This window comes from Sinocyclocheilus anshuiensis, unplaced genomic scaffold, assembly GCF_001515605.1.
Source record: "Sinocyclocheilus anshuiensis isolate Anshui unplaced genomic scaffold, SAMN03320099.WGS_v1.1 scaffold1891, whole genome shotgun sequence".
In the NCBI taxonomy this organism is placed as follows: Eukaryota; Metazoa; Chordata; class Actinopteri; order Cypriniformes; family Cyprinidae; genus Sinocyclocheilus; species Sinocyclocheilus anshuiensis.
The window spans coordinates 819,097-833,791 of record NW_015549560.1 but is presented as its reverse complement, the minus strand read 5'-3'; the positions used below and the strand labels follow the sequence as shown (position 1 = coordinate 833,791).

Below are 14,695 nucleotides of genomic sequence, written 5' to 3'. Positions count from 1 at the left end.
AGTGTTGTAAATACAACTTAACCACTGATTTCTAGTCGTGTCCATTTTTGGAAGGCCAAACAAAGTAGTTTCGCTTTCACAACGAAACACACAGCGTCACACACGGCGGATTCGACGAAGGAGCGGCCGGCGGGCTTGCGGCAACCAGATGTGACGACCCCGGGCTGGACTCCGCTTCATCCACAGTGAAAGCTGATCCGGCGATCCACAGCGCGAAGTTGATCTATTTCCTCAGTGACCAGCACGGTGATCCGCATGACGATCTCTAGGCATGACGAAGCGGATATCATCCTCTTTTGGAAGGCCAAACAAAGTAGTTTCGCTTTCACAACGAAACACACAGCGCCTTCACAACAGCGAGAATAAAAGTTACGCCTTCTTTCTTTGCGTGAACATTTGGGCGGCGTTATGCAAATCTGCCCACAACGTGACATAGACATGTCGGGGCGTGTTAGAACGAGCTGTTTTAGGTAGGCGTGGTTGACTCTTAACTTTTATAAACAATATCTCTTTGGATTTGAGACTTTAGTCTTTGCAACTTTACAGATCTTCTTTATGCACCAAGAGCTTGTAACACTCCAAAGAGAAAGAACAAATTGAAATTGCATCATATGACCCCTTTAATGAGTGAGTCATTCAACCGATTCGTTCAAAACGCTGAATCATTCAGTAACAAAACACCGCCGAGTGTTGCTTGGAGAATGTTTAATACTTCTGCTGTGATCTTTGTTTGGAACTATTTTCGTTGTAGAAATAGAACAAAAACAGTAAACATTGTGTCTAAAATGTAAGTAACTTAATAACTATCAGACTACTTTACTTGTTTATTGAAATAAAATCAATGTGACATTTGCAATCGTGAAAATATTCAGGAAAATAGCTCCCTTGTCAAGGTGTTACTTAACTATATCATGTTATGAATAAATTAAACATTTTGAATTTTTACCTCAGTGTGTTTCTTCTGAGTTTCTTTTTGTGTCCTGTTACGCTCATTTGTTTTGAAGTCTCTCACAAAGAGACAGGCATCGCGAGCCTCAACAGCTCGACCTTGATACCAGAAATAGCCAACACTATCCATTATCAATCACTGTTTACACTGAATGTAATAAAATCAGAAGAATCATTATCGCGTTCCGATGCTTCGCTGGTTATTTTTTTGTCATTTAAATTTTAGTCAGGCTATTTGTCCAGTCGGGTAAGTAAAAAAAAACAAAACAAAAAAAAAAACATTTTAAACTAGCTAGAAGGCTGGTCAGCTAGCTGTAGCTCGACCTATATAATAATAATAATTATTATTATTGAGAACATTACATAAACTAAGAAGGTAGTTCAACCTGTATTCCACTACTGCAATTCTGTCTGATGAAGCAGTAATACCGCGGGGGAAGAAAAAAAATCTTCGGTCTGTCCAATGATTGTAAACAGTCATTAGGTCCGTCAGACTGAAAAATATATTTTAGCGGTAATGTGACCAAAAATATTTAAGACCTATTGAATCTGAATTTAAGACATTTTAAGACTTTTTAAGGCCTTTTATTAGAAAAACGTTATTTAAGACTTTTTAAGGACCTGCTAACACCCTGGTATAATTAACATTCAACAGGTTAGCTTTTTGTAGAATATGCTTGAACTTGATCATTGTAATTTTTCTTCGACCATCTAATAATTAGAACCCCTAATATGTTGCTTGTAAATAGTGTTTGCATCAGCCAGTTGAAGGTACAGTATGGTATGTGTGCACATGATCAGGATGGTACCGCCTCCGCCTCATTTTGAGCCTGGAAAAACCCTGTGGTGTGTATGAAGCCATAGGTTGTTCATGTTGTACTCACTTTGAAGAGGATGCTGGCCAGGCTGTGGGCGAACGTGTCTTTTCTTTGGTTCTCCTGTGGTCTCTTCATCACTGCTTCTGTGATCCTCAGCAACACCTGCAGCAACTGCTCCCTAAAATAATATGACGCACACAATAAGCTGAATGTTTGTGAACTGCGGGTAAACCAGAACAGAGCTCTATACAGATTCAGTGTTATGTCGTGTGTGACTGACCAGGTCGGGCGGTTCATGTTTTGCTCCATAATAATGTGACGGTAGACGCTGAGCACAGCTCGGCACACATCCAGCTGGTTCTCCAACAGCTTGGGCACATCCTGACATGGCTCCAACAGGAACACGTTGGCAGAGTTTGTCAGGAACACCTGAGAACACATGAAACTATTAATTCTCAACTACACTGAACACAAAAGTTTGGAATAGTTAAGATTTTTTAACTCTCTTGTTGTGTTGAAATCCAGGTACTACTTTTGTGTTGTTTTTTTTTAATCGTAATAGTAGTATTATTTTTATTTCTTTTACTTGATCCAAACTTTTGGAGGAACAGTTTCCGAAAAAAAAAAAAAAAAACTAATTAAAGCAGCACAATTATTTTCAACATAGATAATAATAAGAAATGTTTCCTGAGCAGATCAGCATATTAGAATGATTTCAGAAGGATCTGAAGGATTTAAAATATTCAAATAGAAAACAGTTCCATCAAATTGTAATAATATTTCTGTTTAATGTTAAGCATGAGATGAGAGGGCTCCTGTGTTTGAGCACCTGCAGGGTGGGCTGGATGCCAGCTTTCACGTCCTGGTTCTGTTCTTCAGTCAGACAGCCTCTGCTGATGGCACTGCTGAAGGAGTAAGTGCGCCCCCAACTGGACGAGCGTTTATGCCCATGAGTCTCCAAGGCCTGAAGGGTTGACACAGAACAGGTGAGTGGGAATAACTTAATGTTGCAGCATGAACAGCCTTTTTTGCATGACCATACCTGCACGTGTGCACTGTCCGTCTCAGATACGAGGTGCTCTTCCTCTCCATCTTCCTCCTGGCTTGTCGTCTCTGGCTCAGCCATGAAATTGGGTTTTTCCTGCAGAAACCACTTCCTGTAGACTTTGATCACCTTGCAAGTGGCTGAAGCTTCACAGGCCGGCAGCAGGAAAGCCTAAGTGATGATACAAAACAAATGATACACACTCACACAATTTTGACAAGTTTCTTCTTATATAACGGGTACTTTTGAACTGTTTGACATCAAGGACCCTCGCATAACATGTTGTAAAATGTAAAAAAACATTTATACATATTGCTTCAAAAAAGAAAAAAATAATTGTTCTTTGTGCTCTGAATTTTTCATTTGGCTTAATGTATGAGCCCAAATGTAAAAAACCCTAATCTGTAACACATATGTGAGATAAAACAGTTTGCTTTATGGATAAAATGCTAGAAAACATGCTGTTTAGATTGCATGTGACTACACTAGAATATATATGTTCTTTATTCTGATTCACATGAAAACTGTAATGACAAAATAATGCTTCTGAAGTAGTTTAACATGACGATTGGATTCTGGTCACAGGGTGGGGCAGCAAAAGACAGAGCATCTCATGGGGGGAATATATGCATGCAGGGTTCCCACTCTTTCATGAACACCAGATTCAAGGACTTTTTAAAGCACCATTTATTTTATATCAAGCACCTATCAAATTCACACCCCAGCATATGTAGTGTCATGAAAGACCTTACATTACTTAACATTTCACCACTTACACTTAACATTTACATAAAAAAATTCAGAGTAATAATGTTTTTAATGTGTAGGTTTCATAAATTTAGACCGTTTTCAGCAGTTGTGTTCAAAGGAATTTAATTAAATCCATTGAAGTCAGTACTGGTAATATTCAAATAAAATGTCTAAAATATTGATAAAATATGCATCAAACTGTTTTTTGCTGTAGTTCTTGTACAAGATTTAAATTTGAAAGAATTTCTCAATTTTTTAATTAAGTTAACATTAAAAATTTGCACATTCACTCAAAAGATACGTTACTCATTAATAAATAAACAAGTCAAAATAATTTTGTAAATTACTTTTTATTGTAAATCCCATTTTTTCATGCTTGACCTAGAGGAATGCAGCTGCTCAAAATGTCAATATTTTTTGAAAATATTTAATGAACATTTTAAACCTTGTACATGTGCAAATCTGCAAAAAAATATCAAGAAAATAAATGTAAAAAAAATAGGACTTTCTATTTGCTTTTAAACTGTAAACAACATATAGGACAATTTTTAAATAGCGCCATAAACAAAATTTATTTCAAATTTAATCCAAGCACTTTCAAGGACCTATGTTTGTTTTCAAGTACTTTCCAGGCCTTGAATCCATATGTCTGAAATTCAAGTACTTTCAAGAAGCGTGGGAACCCTGTGCATGATGCAGGACTTTACACAAGCTTGAAATACACCAGAACTCTTATTTTGAAAATGTCTACAGTTCACTTCTTCCAGCTGCTCATTCAAACAGATGAGGGAGGTAAAATATGCACTCTTAACACAGTCTGCAACATATACTGTACACACCATACAGTAAACACACATTGTTCATCAATAGTTGATCATAAATAATCTATTGGCATAAATGTGTGGTGTTTATTGATTGTGAACTGCTCTGAAACCGTGAGCCTTTTGACTTTAAACGTGCAGCGCTCATATTTATTTGATTAAATCATAGCCCTTTGAAGTTTAATAATAACATTAGGCTGTATTGTGATTTCTGCTTTTCCATCCTCAAACGTAAGACCTCTTACAATGATAATTAAGACACTTGTGATATAGCATAGCATATCATATCATGACGTACAGTATGCATAATACGCATTTCATTGTGAGGCAGCAAACAATACTCCTGGACAAGTGTCCAAATATTCATTAGACTCACTGTATCTCTAACCAAGTAGAACATGTCTAAAAATATGCAAACGTAAGATGACATTATGTAAGCTACAGACTGGAGGTCTCTGACCTGATGGAAGACCTCGTTGATGAAATTGACGTTGTCTCGTGTGGAGAGCAGGATGGACTGCACCATGTCGTAGACGGTGCGATGCTCCTCCTCGATGCTACACAGACTGGAGTTACTGCCCCTGCGATCTGACAGCGTGCTGCTGTTTGAGTGATTCTTCTCCTGTTCCACAGGACCGTTGGGCTCAGAGTCTGCGCTCTTCTCCTGACTGATCCCGCCCGCAGTCACAGTCTGAACACAAACACAGGGAGACGAAAGAGCTTTCTTGCATTAACGACATTCCTACAGTTTATAGTAATGATATTTACTAAGAATTACTAAGACTTCACCTAAATAAAATAAAATAATAAAATTATGTGGAAAAGTGTCTACACTCCTTGGGAAAACACATACTTAAATGAAGATAAATAAATAAATACATGCACAAACAAACAATTTTGCACAGAGTTTGTGAGGCAATAGTTGTAATGCAACATGTTACATAATCTAATACATGAGAAGAGAAACCTCATCACATTTGAGATGCAGAAAATAGACATAGATATATAGAGGATGATATGTGCTTATATTAGCCAAAAGCCTTTCTTAGATGTACAGTACAGTATTATAAGAACAATGTTTTCTGCACACTGTATACTGTAAGTGTATGGCAAAAAAATGCATGAATTATGCATGAACTAACTAACTAAATGAATGAATGAATGAATGATATATGCAACCTAGATGTTACTTTATCACAACAAATGTGAAATTACTCAAAATGACAAAATATTATTGTTAGGGGGTTGACAGCCAGTGGCATGGAAAAGTAGCGCTTCGAAATTCTGCTTTTGTTTTTGAAACAGCATTGGGGCGAGTACATGATGACAGAAATTTCAATTTGTCTTTATTGTTCCTATAATGAATTTGCCAAATGAGTTTCAATTAAGAAAAATTATATTTCCAGTTAATGAGTATGCTGTCTCAGAAGATATGTGTCCATGTAGCTACTGTAGTTGACAGTGAGACAGTGGTTCTCTGATCCTCCCACCTGGATGATCTTAGGAAGGACCTCTCCTCCGTTCTTAGAGCTGCTCGTGGCCGAGTTCACATACTTCTTCTCCAGGAAGAAGTTAACGAGCCATGTGATGAAGGCCACGCGGGGAGCCAGATACTGATCCCTAGTGCAGTATGTGCTCTCACTGTTACGTGTCACAGGGACGTAGAGGGGCTTTGGTCTGTGAATGGGAAGATCTGAGAGAGAGAGGAAAGGAAATACAAATAAAAAATAACAGCATTGTTTTCCATTGATTACCTAGACTGTTTCATAATGAACCAAAATATTTTTACATAGTAAGTTTTGAGCCATTGCTTTGGCACAGCATCTGCCAATCGATATAAAATAGTGATATTGGCATAGTGCGTTTATCAAGCTGCGTGTTTTAGAGTGAAGCGCAGCACTGTGTTCATTTACATGTGAACACTTCACGATCTGCTGTTTTCAGCATCTCAGAAGGGCTTGGTTCACTGTGAATGCGGTTAACTACACATTTAAGTGTCCTCTGAGATTAACATGCATTCTGAAACACACTGTGTGGCAGTTATGCTTTATTTTTACAATACCATCATTTCAAACAGACCAGATCATTACACAGTCTCACCTGCTAGCCAACACTACCACAGGATAATTCATCACTAATAGTGCTTTTATGTATTGTACTGTTTGTTTTGCTGGTCGATATGACAGCAGCCTTGGACTTCATTTTGACAGCCATCAGTGTGAATGCAGCATCACACAATAGAAATGTTTCTGGCTACAACTGCTACTGAAGAAATGGCCTATTTACAGGTGCATCTGTAAAATACCTCACTTCATGATAGAATGATGAAACATTCCCCAAACTGTTTGATAAAACACCCCTCACATCCTCTTCCCTAGTTTTTTTGCATCCTGTTCCAGTTCCAGTTCATGTTCTTGTCATTGTGTTAAGCTTGACCAGAACCTATTTTCCAAAGTCTGGTATATGTTTTTAAAGAAATATTTCTTTAAACTGCAACAAACTCAACTCAGTTATATTTAAGTGTTAACAGAGAGATTGGATGTGAATGCTATATGTGATATACACTGAATCATTATTTATTATAATTTAGTCTTTTGGCTGGTTCTTTATAAACAACCAATCAAAATGTGAGCTGCTAAAATAAGGTTTAGAGAGAAACATTTCTTGTCTCAAACTCACCTAACTGTGGGTTGTAGAGGTTGGTTTGTTTCGTGAAAGAGGGGAAGAGGTGAGGCAGGTAGTACTTCTTGAACAGGGAAAAGAGAAATCTGAAGCCCATGTCCTGGCTCTCTTTGTTTTTCCAGTCCAAGCTGGATGCCTGTGGGAGTAAAAAAAAAAAATCTGATTCAGATTACATCACAACAATTCAGTTATGAGCAACATGCAGACTTCAGAAAGAAACAAAGCAGGCCACAAGCATTATCAGCCAAACACTGATAAGTGCAGCTCTGTCTCACCTGGAGAACCATGACTTTGAGCACAATCTGGAGGACAGAGCAGGTGTGGTCTTCTGCCACCTTCTCTCCGGGAACCGCAGGCACCAGCGGGGTGATCTCCTCTGGCACAATCTTGGCTACAAAACCACAAACACTGAGTCTGAATATACTCAAAAACATCTGAAAGGTGAGGTGTGTAGTAATACATGATTCAGAAAGCAAAACTTGTCATCACAATGCTAGGGTCTTCTGGATGGTTTCTATTCTGTTCTATAGAGCAGAGGTTCTCAACTTTTTTGACTACAAATGGCCAAACTTTTAAAGACAATATTCACTAGGTCCCCAAAAATATAACTAGTACTTCTGCTATAATAACAACGTTTCTTATTTTCACCCATTTCTATTTTACTTTTATGTAATGTAATGCAATGTAATGTAATGTATGTTTGTTCTTCAGATTTGACACTTTTTATGAACAATTAATTTACATTACTTTTCTAGTCTTTTGTGATTATGGGATTTTTTTCTTCTTTTCCAAAAAAGAAAAACTTGCACACTTTTCAATCCACATGTAACATGATTCCAAGCTTCTAAACTCTTGGACCTCGGCCTGAATTCTTCACTCTGCAACTGGATTCTAGATTTCCTCACTGGTAGACCTCAAGTGGTGAAAGTAGGCCAGTTCACCTCCAACTCCATCACCCTGAACGTAGGAGCTCCACAGGGCTGTGTCCTGAGTCCTCTGCTCTACTCTCTCTACACACATGACTGCGTGTCTTCCCACAGCTCCACATCTATCATCAAATTTGCTGATGATACTGTGGTTCTGGGCCTCATTTCCAACAACAATGAGGCCGCATACTTGGATGAGGTAGAGCAACTCACATCATGGTGCCAGGACAATTGTCTCTCTATGAATGTGAGTAAAACTAAAGAGCTGATTGTGGACTTCAGGAAGAGACCGCAGCGGCCCTATACTCCTCTTATGATCAGTGGGACCCCAGTGGAGAGGGTGAGCAGCTTCAAGTACCTTGGTGTAAACATCTCCGAGGACCTGACTTGGACTTCACACATCCAAACTCAGGTTAATAAAGCCAGACAAAGACTGTACCATCTGCGACAGCTGAGAAAATTCAGGGTTTCGCCAGCAATCCTGAAAACTTTCTATTCAGGGGCCATAGAAAGTGTATTGACTCAGTGTATCTCAGTGTGGTATGGGAACAGCTCCAGTCAAGACTGCAAAGCCCTGCAGAGAGTTGTGCGCTTAGCTGAGCGCATCTCAGGGTCTGCTCTCCCCTCTCTACAGGACATCTACCTCAAACGCAGCAAAAACAGAGCTGTTAAAATCATCAAGGACTCCAACCACCCTGGTAACGGTCTTTTCATTTTGCTGCCATCTGGTAAGCGCTTCCGTAGCCTGATGGCAAAAACCGAGAGACTTAGGAGGAGCTTCTGCCCCCAGGCCATCAGGCTCCTAAACTCAAACTCAGACTCTTAACACCAACATGACTTCACTTAATCATCAGTAAGACACTTAATATACAGACATTGTCACTTGCACACAGCAACTTCTGTAATATTTTATTTACTTTTTTTTACCTCTATTGCTGCTATGTAACTACCCATGTACAACCTGTTTGCACATTCTTCTATTGTACACTCCTGCTCATCCAAATATTTATTAAGCCTACAGTATACTGTCCTGTGCATTTTATTTTATTCTCGTTTTTTTATCTTACTTTTTCCATACCTATATTTATATATAATTTTCTTGTGTTTGTATTCTTTAATAATTGCACTGTCCATGGAGCGGACCTGACTTACATTTCACTGCTGGTCATATATTCCCTATATAACCATGTATGTGACAAATAAAAAATCTTGAATCTTGAAAAAAAGTTACATAGAAATTCTTCCAAAGAGGACAATGAGGAAAGTCCTCCGCGAATGAAGCGTTTGTTGTGGGTTTTAAATGCACAAAGCACTTTATTTTGTGCTTTTATTATTTTTTTTTTTTTACTCAAAGATAACAATTTCTACCCAGCTTGACATAACTACAAGAAACTATATTTATGTACATTTAAGAAATTAGATACTCATTATAGAGGTTTTCCAGGTCTAGAAATTACACATTTCAAATTCACTTATATTTAGTTTTTCCAAAAGCGTTAAAATTCTGGTTCTAAAATAATACTGTTGTTGAGAAAATAATGGAAATAAAAAATATGGTGTCAGCTTAAATTTGGATTTTTTTATTAATTTATTTGTTTGTTTTATCTTATTTTTAATGATTTTAAGCCATCTCAAGGCACCTTTGGAAGTTTGATGATGCCTCCAAGTGGGTCCCCTGCTTGAGAACCACTGCTCTAAATATTTCAGTGTATGTCTACTTGTTCAAATTCTAATACATGTTCAGATTCTAATCTTAAGTATGAGCAACAGAAATCGTGATGCACAACACACGACCAGTTGAACCAGATGTTCAAAACATTCAAACAAACAGCGGCACAGTCTGTTACAGTGTGCAATATTATGTTTAAGAGTCTAAATGTACATCTAAATATATAAATATACATTGCTTCTACTTTTAAGTCATCTATGTATAGTAAACTGGGATAATATTTTCACATCCAACAAATGACACTCTTCACCTTTCAACAAAAAAAAAAAAAAGTGTATTTTAATAATTAGATCTGCATCCTGCTTATTTTTACCACATGGATTGTGTCAGCTCGAAGCGCCGTGCCACAATGTCCCTGCCACTACTGTCTTTGTCATTGCAGAAGGCTGAACAGCCTTCAGTGTGAATAGCCTATGTGTTGCACTAATGAAATCTATTCAGACATAAAGCACGTCAGCACAGACAGAAAGGAATATTCACTGATTTTAAATACATATGAACACATCCACAGTGCTTGAAATGAATGGGTCATTACTGGTTCAAGGGCATCAATAAAATCTATTCCAAGAGGAAACATCAAGGGAAATCGTTCCTTTCAGCATTTAACAGACTCTGACCTCCTTTTCTGAGGATGCTGTGCCGCCATTTGATTATTACACTCTAATACTAGATTTAAAGTGCCTCTGTGCTACAACAGCATTAATGGCCATCATTAAAAATTACATTCCCAGACAGACACTACACAGTAAATGGTGAGGGATGAAATGAATGAAGGGCGAAACTGTGAACTGAAGAATACGAGGGTTACTGGGAACTTCAGGAAAGACAGAGTGAATGTACAGCATTCACTGAGTTCAGCTGATTCGTCCCGCTATATATTCACTCTTTGTTCACCCGCTGTCCGCTTAGAATCATTTTCTTCCCGACCTGACCGTTCCCGCTAAATTTAGATCTCGTTTCCAGAATCTCACATTTAAATTTCCGCTACTGAAAGAAAGAGAGATAGGCTAACAAATAAAAGTGTAGTCTGCACAAAATGTTATATTTTATTCGTCTTGTCAAGAGTCTTGGATTTATTGACTTTGACTTGAATTTATATGAATTATCTTAAGACACGAAATTAGTTTAATTTATAGAAATAATGTATTAATTATTTTATGCAACGCAGTAGGAAAAAAAGTGTCAGAGAAAATAAAAATGTTGTACAAAATTTGTGTTTCTTATTTTTATTCGTCTTGTCAGGATACAATCCGTTTAACATTTACAACACAATAAGAAAAAGTGTTGCAGAGAGAAAAAAAAATGTGTCGCAGGAATAAATACGACATCTGTCATTTAAAATGATAGGCTAAGCAAAATATAAACAAAACCTAGTTGAACGTCCTACAAGAACAGCACATCCACACTTTGCTCCATCCTTATTCTGCTGTCACTCATCGACAACCTGCCTGTTCCCTTTCGGTCGGTCACTACGAGTCACGTCGTGACCGACGAATTGGGATATCGCTTCGATAGACCAATCTACTTCGAGTGTAAACTAAACGAGCCAATGCACATTGGCATGCAATTATTGCATCCAGCTGCCGCTGATCACAGCGTGAGTATAATAAGGCAGCAGGTGCAATGCATACCAGCTTTTCGCTTCGGAGCCGAGCGACAACATCGTTCTGCTCTATGTTTATTTCGAGAACTACGAGTTCAGCACGCTCTCGGAAGCTTTCTGTGTTGGCGGGACGGCGCTTCAGCGGTGGTCGTTCCAGTGTCGAGTGGGTTGCCATCACTGGATGATTGGTTTCTCGGGGTGGCTCGCGCTGGTTCTCAGCGCCCCCCCCCTGGTGCCTTTCTTCCCGGAGGTGCATGACGAGCTCACCAGGTCGTGGACCTGGTCGTATAACCCTATAGTAAGTAATGTTGTTAACTAAGATTAATATTACTCTTTCCATATTTATATAATTACATTGGAACAAAAACACCTTAAAATAAAGTGCAACCCCAAACCCTTCTGCTGTTATTGAAGTGGGATACGGTTAAGGACAGGGACATGTTAGGTTTTAAGCTTGGGTCAAGGGGTAGGGTCAACAGCGTAAATATAGATGTAATTACAGAAATTAATTACTATATTGTAATTACAATTAAAATATTGTAATTGCATGCAGGTTATTTCTAAAAATATTTCTACAATGTAAAAATATGTATGTACACAATAAGTGCATTATATCAAATGATTCATTTAAATGTTAGTACATAGTAGTTAAAGTCACTTCATATACAGTGGGTCCCAGATTAGTTGTGCATGTGAACGAGTGTGCATGTTTGTTACCATCAGGCGGGTTGGAAAAGGGGTTGTATATGATGGTGTCCAGTGTGCAGGGTCCTCTGGATGAGGGTACAGCAGGGAATCCTGGGATCAGACAGGCGAAGATGAGGAGCTGTTCTTCGGCACAGTTACTCTGCAGAGCCTGCAGCCAGAGCAGGAACAGACGCATGCCCTCACAGCGGATCTGCACACACAAACACAACACCCCTTCCTGCATTCATCACAACAGATGTGTACATCATCATTTGAAGGTCTTCTGGTTCATTAATTGTCTTACCTTGAAAGAGTTTCCAGTGTGCAAAAGTTTTTTGAGTATAGAACCTATAAAAGAAAAGAGTTTAAAATACACAGTCAATAACAGACTTGATCATTACACTGCTTTGTGATGCACAAACCTAAATGTAATTAAAAACTAGAGCCCGACCGATATATCGTTTTGCCGATATCATCGGCCGATATGAGCCTGTCGCCATTATATCGGTATCGGCGAATATGCCCGCCGATATGAAAATTTTTTTTACAGAACATATAACGCACTTACTTAGTTTGTCTAGCAGAGCGCGCTCCATTGTTTGCTACTGGGGGTCCGGGAGTTACAGGTGGTTAAATTCGCGGTCTGGCGCCGAACGATCAAGCGATCCCGGGGGGCTACCGACGTGCGGAGGGTGGCGTTTGAGAGGGCTCCTCAAGCTGAACGGATCCCCCGAATTTGGTGGAGATCCACCGGCGCGTTCACGAGATAGTGACACCAGTCAACACTTTCACTTCAGCATCTCCCTGACATGGCTGCATCAACACTACTGCTGTTCCTGAAACCATGCCTTCTTTCTTTGTGTGCACATTTGGGCGGCATTATGCTAATATTTCCACATAGTGACATAGATACGTGGGGGCGTGTTAGAACGAGCCATTTTAGGTAGGCGTGGCTGACTCTTAACTTTTATAAAGAGTATCTCTTTGGATTTGAGACTTTAGTCTTTGCAACTTTACAGATCTTCTTTATGCACCAAGAGCTTGTAACACTCCAAAGAGAAAGGAAAACTTGAAATCGCATCATATGACCCCTTTAATATTTGCTTCTGTTAAAGCCATCAGTGCATTATTTCAACTTTTTTTTTATAATCAAAAATAATGCATAATACAGTCAGTCTTCCTAAATTCTAAAACTAAAACTAATTTTTATATAAAAATCCATATTTTGCAACAAATGATTGTTGGGAATAATAGTCCCAGAAACAATGTTGCTGAAAAAGTGGTCAAAAACTGTTATGCCCTATTCACCCTGTTGTCGTATAAAGGCTCCAAAAAAAGAAGGTCCATCTGTTGAATTGTATATTGATATGCCAGTTGTGGCATTGCTTGGCAATTGTAAACAACACTCAGTCACACAGTATCTACAGTACACTGGAGAATCACTCACCTTACAATCAAAAGGAACTACTTCAACACGGTCTGGAACTGGACTGAATCTATTAAAAAGCCAAGCTAAGTTCTAATACTTTAGCTGACAGAGAGAGGATTGCGAGTGTAAGAAAATAATTGCCCAGCAAAGACAAATAACAGAAATCAATAACAATAATCTTAGATACTGTTGCATCAATTTTTGCTTGAATTCCCTTTAGGGATCTGTCTGTCTGTCTGTCTGTCGGTCTCTATGCGCTGGGCTCTAATTGAGGTTATTGCCTCCTTAGAGGCTCTTCCTGTAAGGAAGACTGAAACAATGAGACGCATAATTTCATTTAGTAATTTGCATTTCAAATGAAGCCTCTCATTTATTAGCCTCCTGCTCTCTCTCTCTCTCTCTGTAGCTAATTATTTTCTCTGAGAAAGTATTAAACCAGGTTACACTGACTCTCTCGAGTCTCTCCTGAACCTGCTTTAACAGCAGAACTCTCACAGACTGACTCATAAATAATAACGCACATGAGCAATATCACTCGAGTACGAGAGCGATACCGGCTCTATATCAGCATGGCTGTGATTAGGCCAGAGGCAATCACAACCGCTGATATAGAGCCGGTATCGCTCGAGTACGAGAGTGATATTGCGTTTATACAACAGTTCGACGGAACGTGTGTAATTAAACAAGAAACAACGGAGTGCCTAATAAATGTTTGGACACACGAATGGGAAAGTGTCCAAACTTTTGACTGGTACTGTACTATAATATACACAAAGAATATCGGCGATATATTGATATTGACAAAAAAACCATATCGTTCGGGCTCTATTAAAAACGTTACTATTGACTATGATTAAGTGATCTGAAGGCTGACACCAGCTGCTGACAGAGGACTTGCATCAGTATGAGTCATTTTATTTTATATCATGCTAAAAGTTTTATGCTACAAGTTTTGCTGTAAATTCAACCCTAAAATGTTTTATATATTACACAACTCTAGACTTAATCTAGACTTTACTTTAAAAAAAAAAGCCACAACAGTGTCTAATAATATTTGCTATGGTGTCCCATGTACCTGTATAGAGTGCAATGATCTTGTGAAAATGTATTTTTAATGATAACTTATACAATTTTAAGTTACAAGGGGTCATATGATGTTATTTTAAAGATCATTATTTTGTGTATTTGGTGTAACAGAATATGTTGACATGCTTTAATGTTAAAAAAACACATTATTTTTCAAATACTGTACATTAT

The 14,695-nt window shown here is 38.4% G+C and overlaps 1 protein-coding gene across 1 annotated transcript in view; it reads right to left on the bottom strand.

Annotated features, from left to right (window-relative positions):
• LOC107657164 (Ral GTPase activating protein catalytic subunit alpha 2) overlaps positions 1 to 14,695 on the bottom strand; it is a 198,486-nt gene that overhangs the window by 107,178 nt on the left and 76,613 nt on the right. The window contains exons 5-14 of the mRNA XM_016445189.1: positions 12,314 to 12,357; positions 12,040 to 12,220; positions 7,340 to 7,455; positions 7,062 to 7,200; positions 5,873 to 6,075; positions 4,843 to 5,073; positions 2,809 to 2,982; positions 2,596 to 2,730; positions 2,047 to 2,195; positions 1,833 to 1,944 (exon numbers count right to left, since the gene is read on the bottom strand). Of these exons, the coding sequence (XP_016300675.1) occupies positions 1,833 to 1,944; positions 2,047 to 2,195; positions 2,596 to 2,730; positions 2,809 to 2,982; positions 4,843 to 5,073; positions 5,873 to 6,075; positions 7,062 to 7,200; positions 7,340 to 7,455; positions 12,040 to 12,220; positions 12,314 to 12,357 (1,484 nt within the window). The remainder of the gene's footprint in view (positions 1 to 1,832; positions 1,945 to 2,046; positions 2,196 to 2,595; positions 2,731 to 2,808; positions 2,983 to 4,842; positions 5,074 to 5,872; positions 6,076 to 7,061; positions 7,201 to 7,339; positions 7,456 to 12,039; positions 12,221 to 12,313; positions 12,358 to 14,695) is intronic.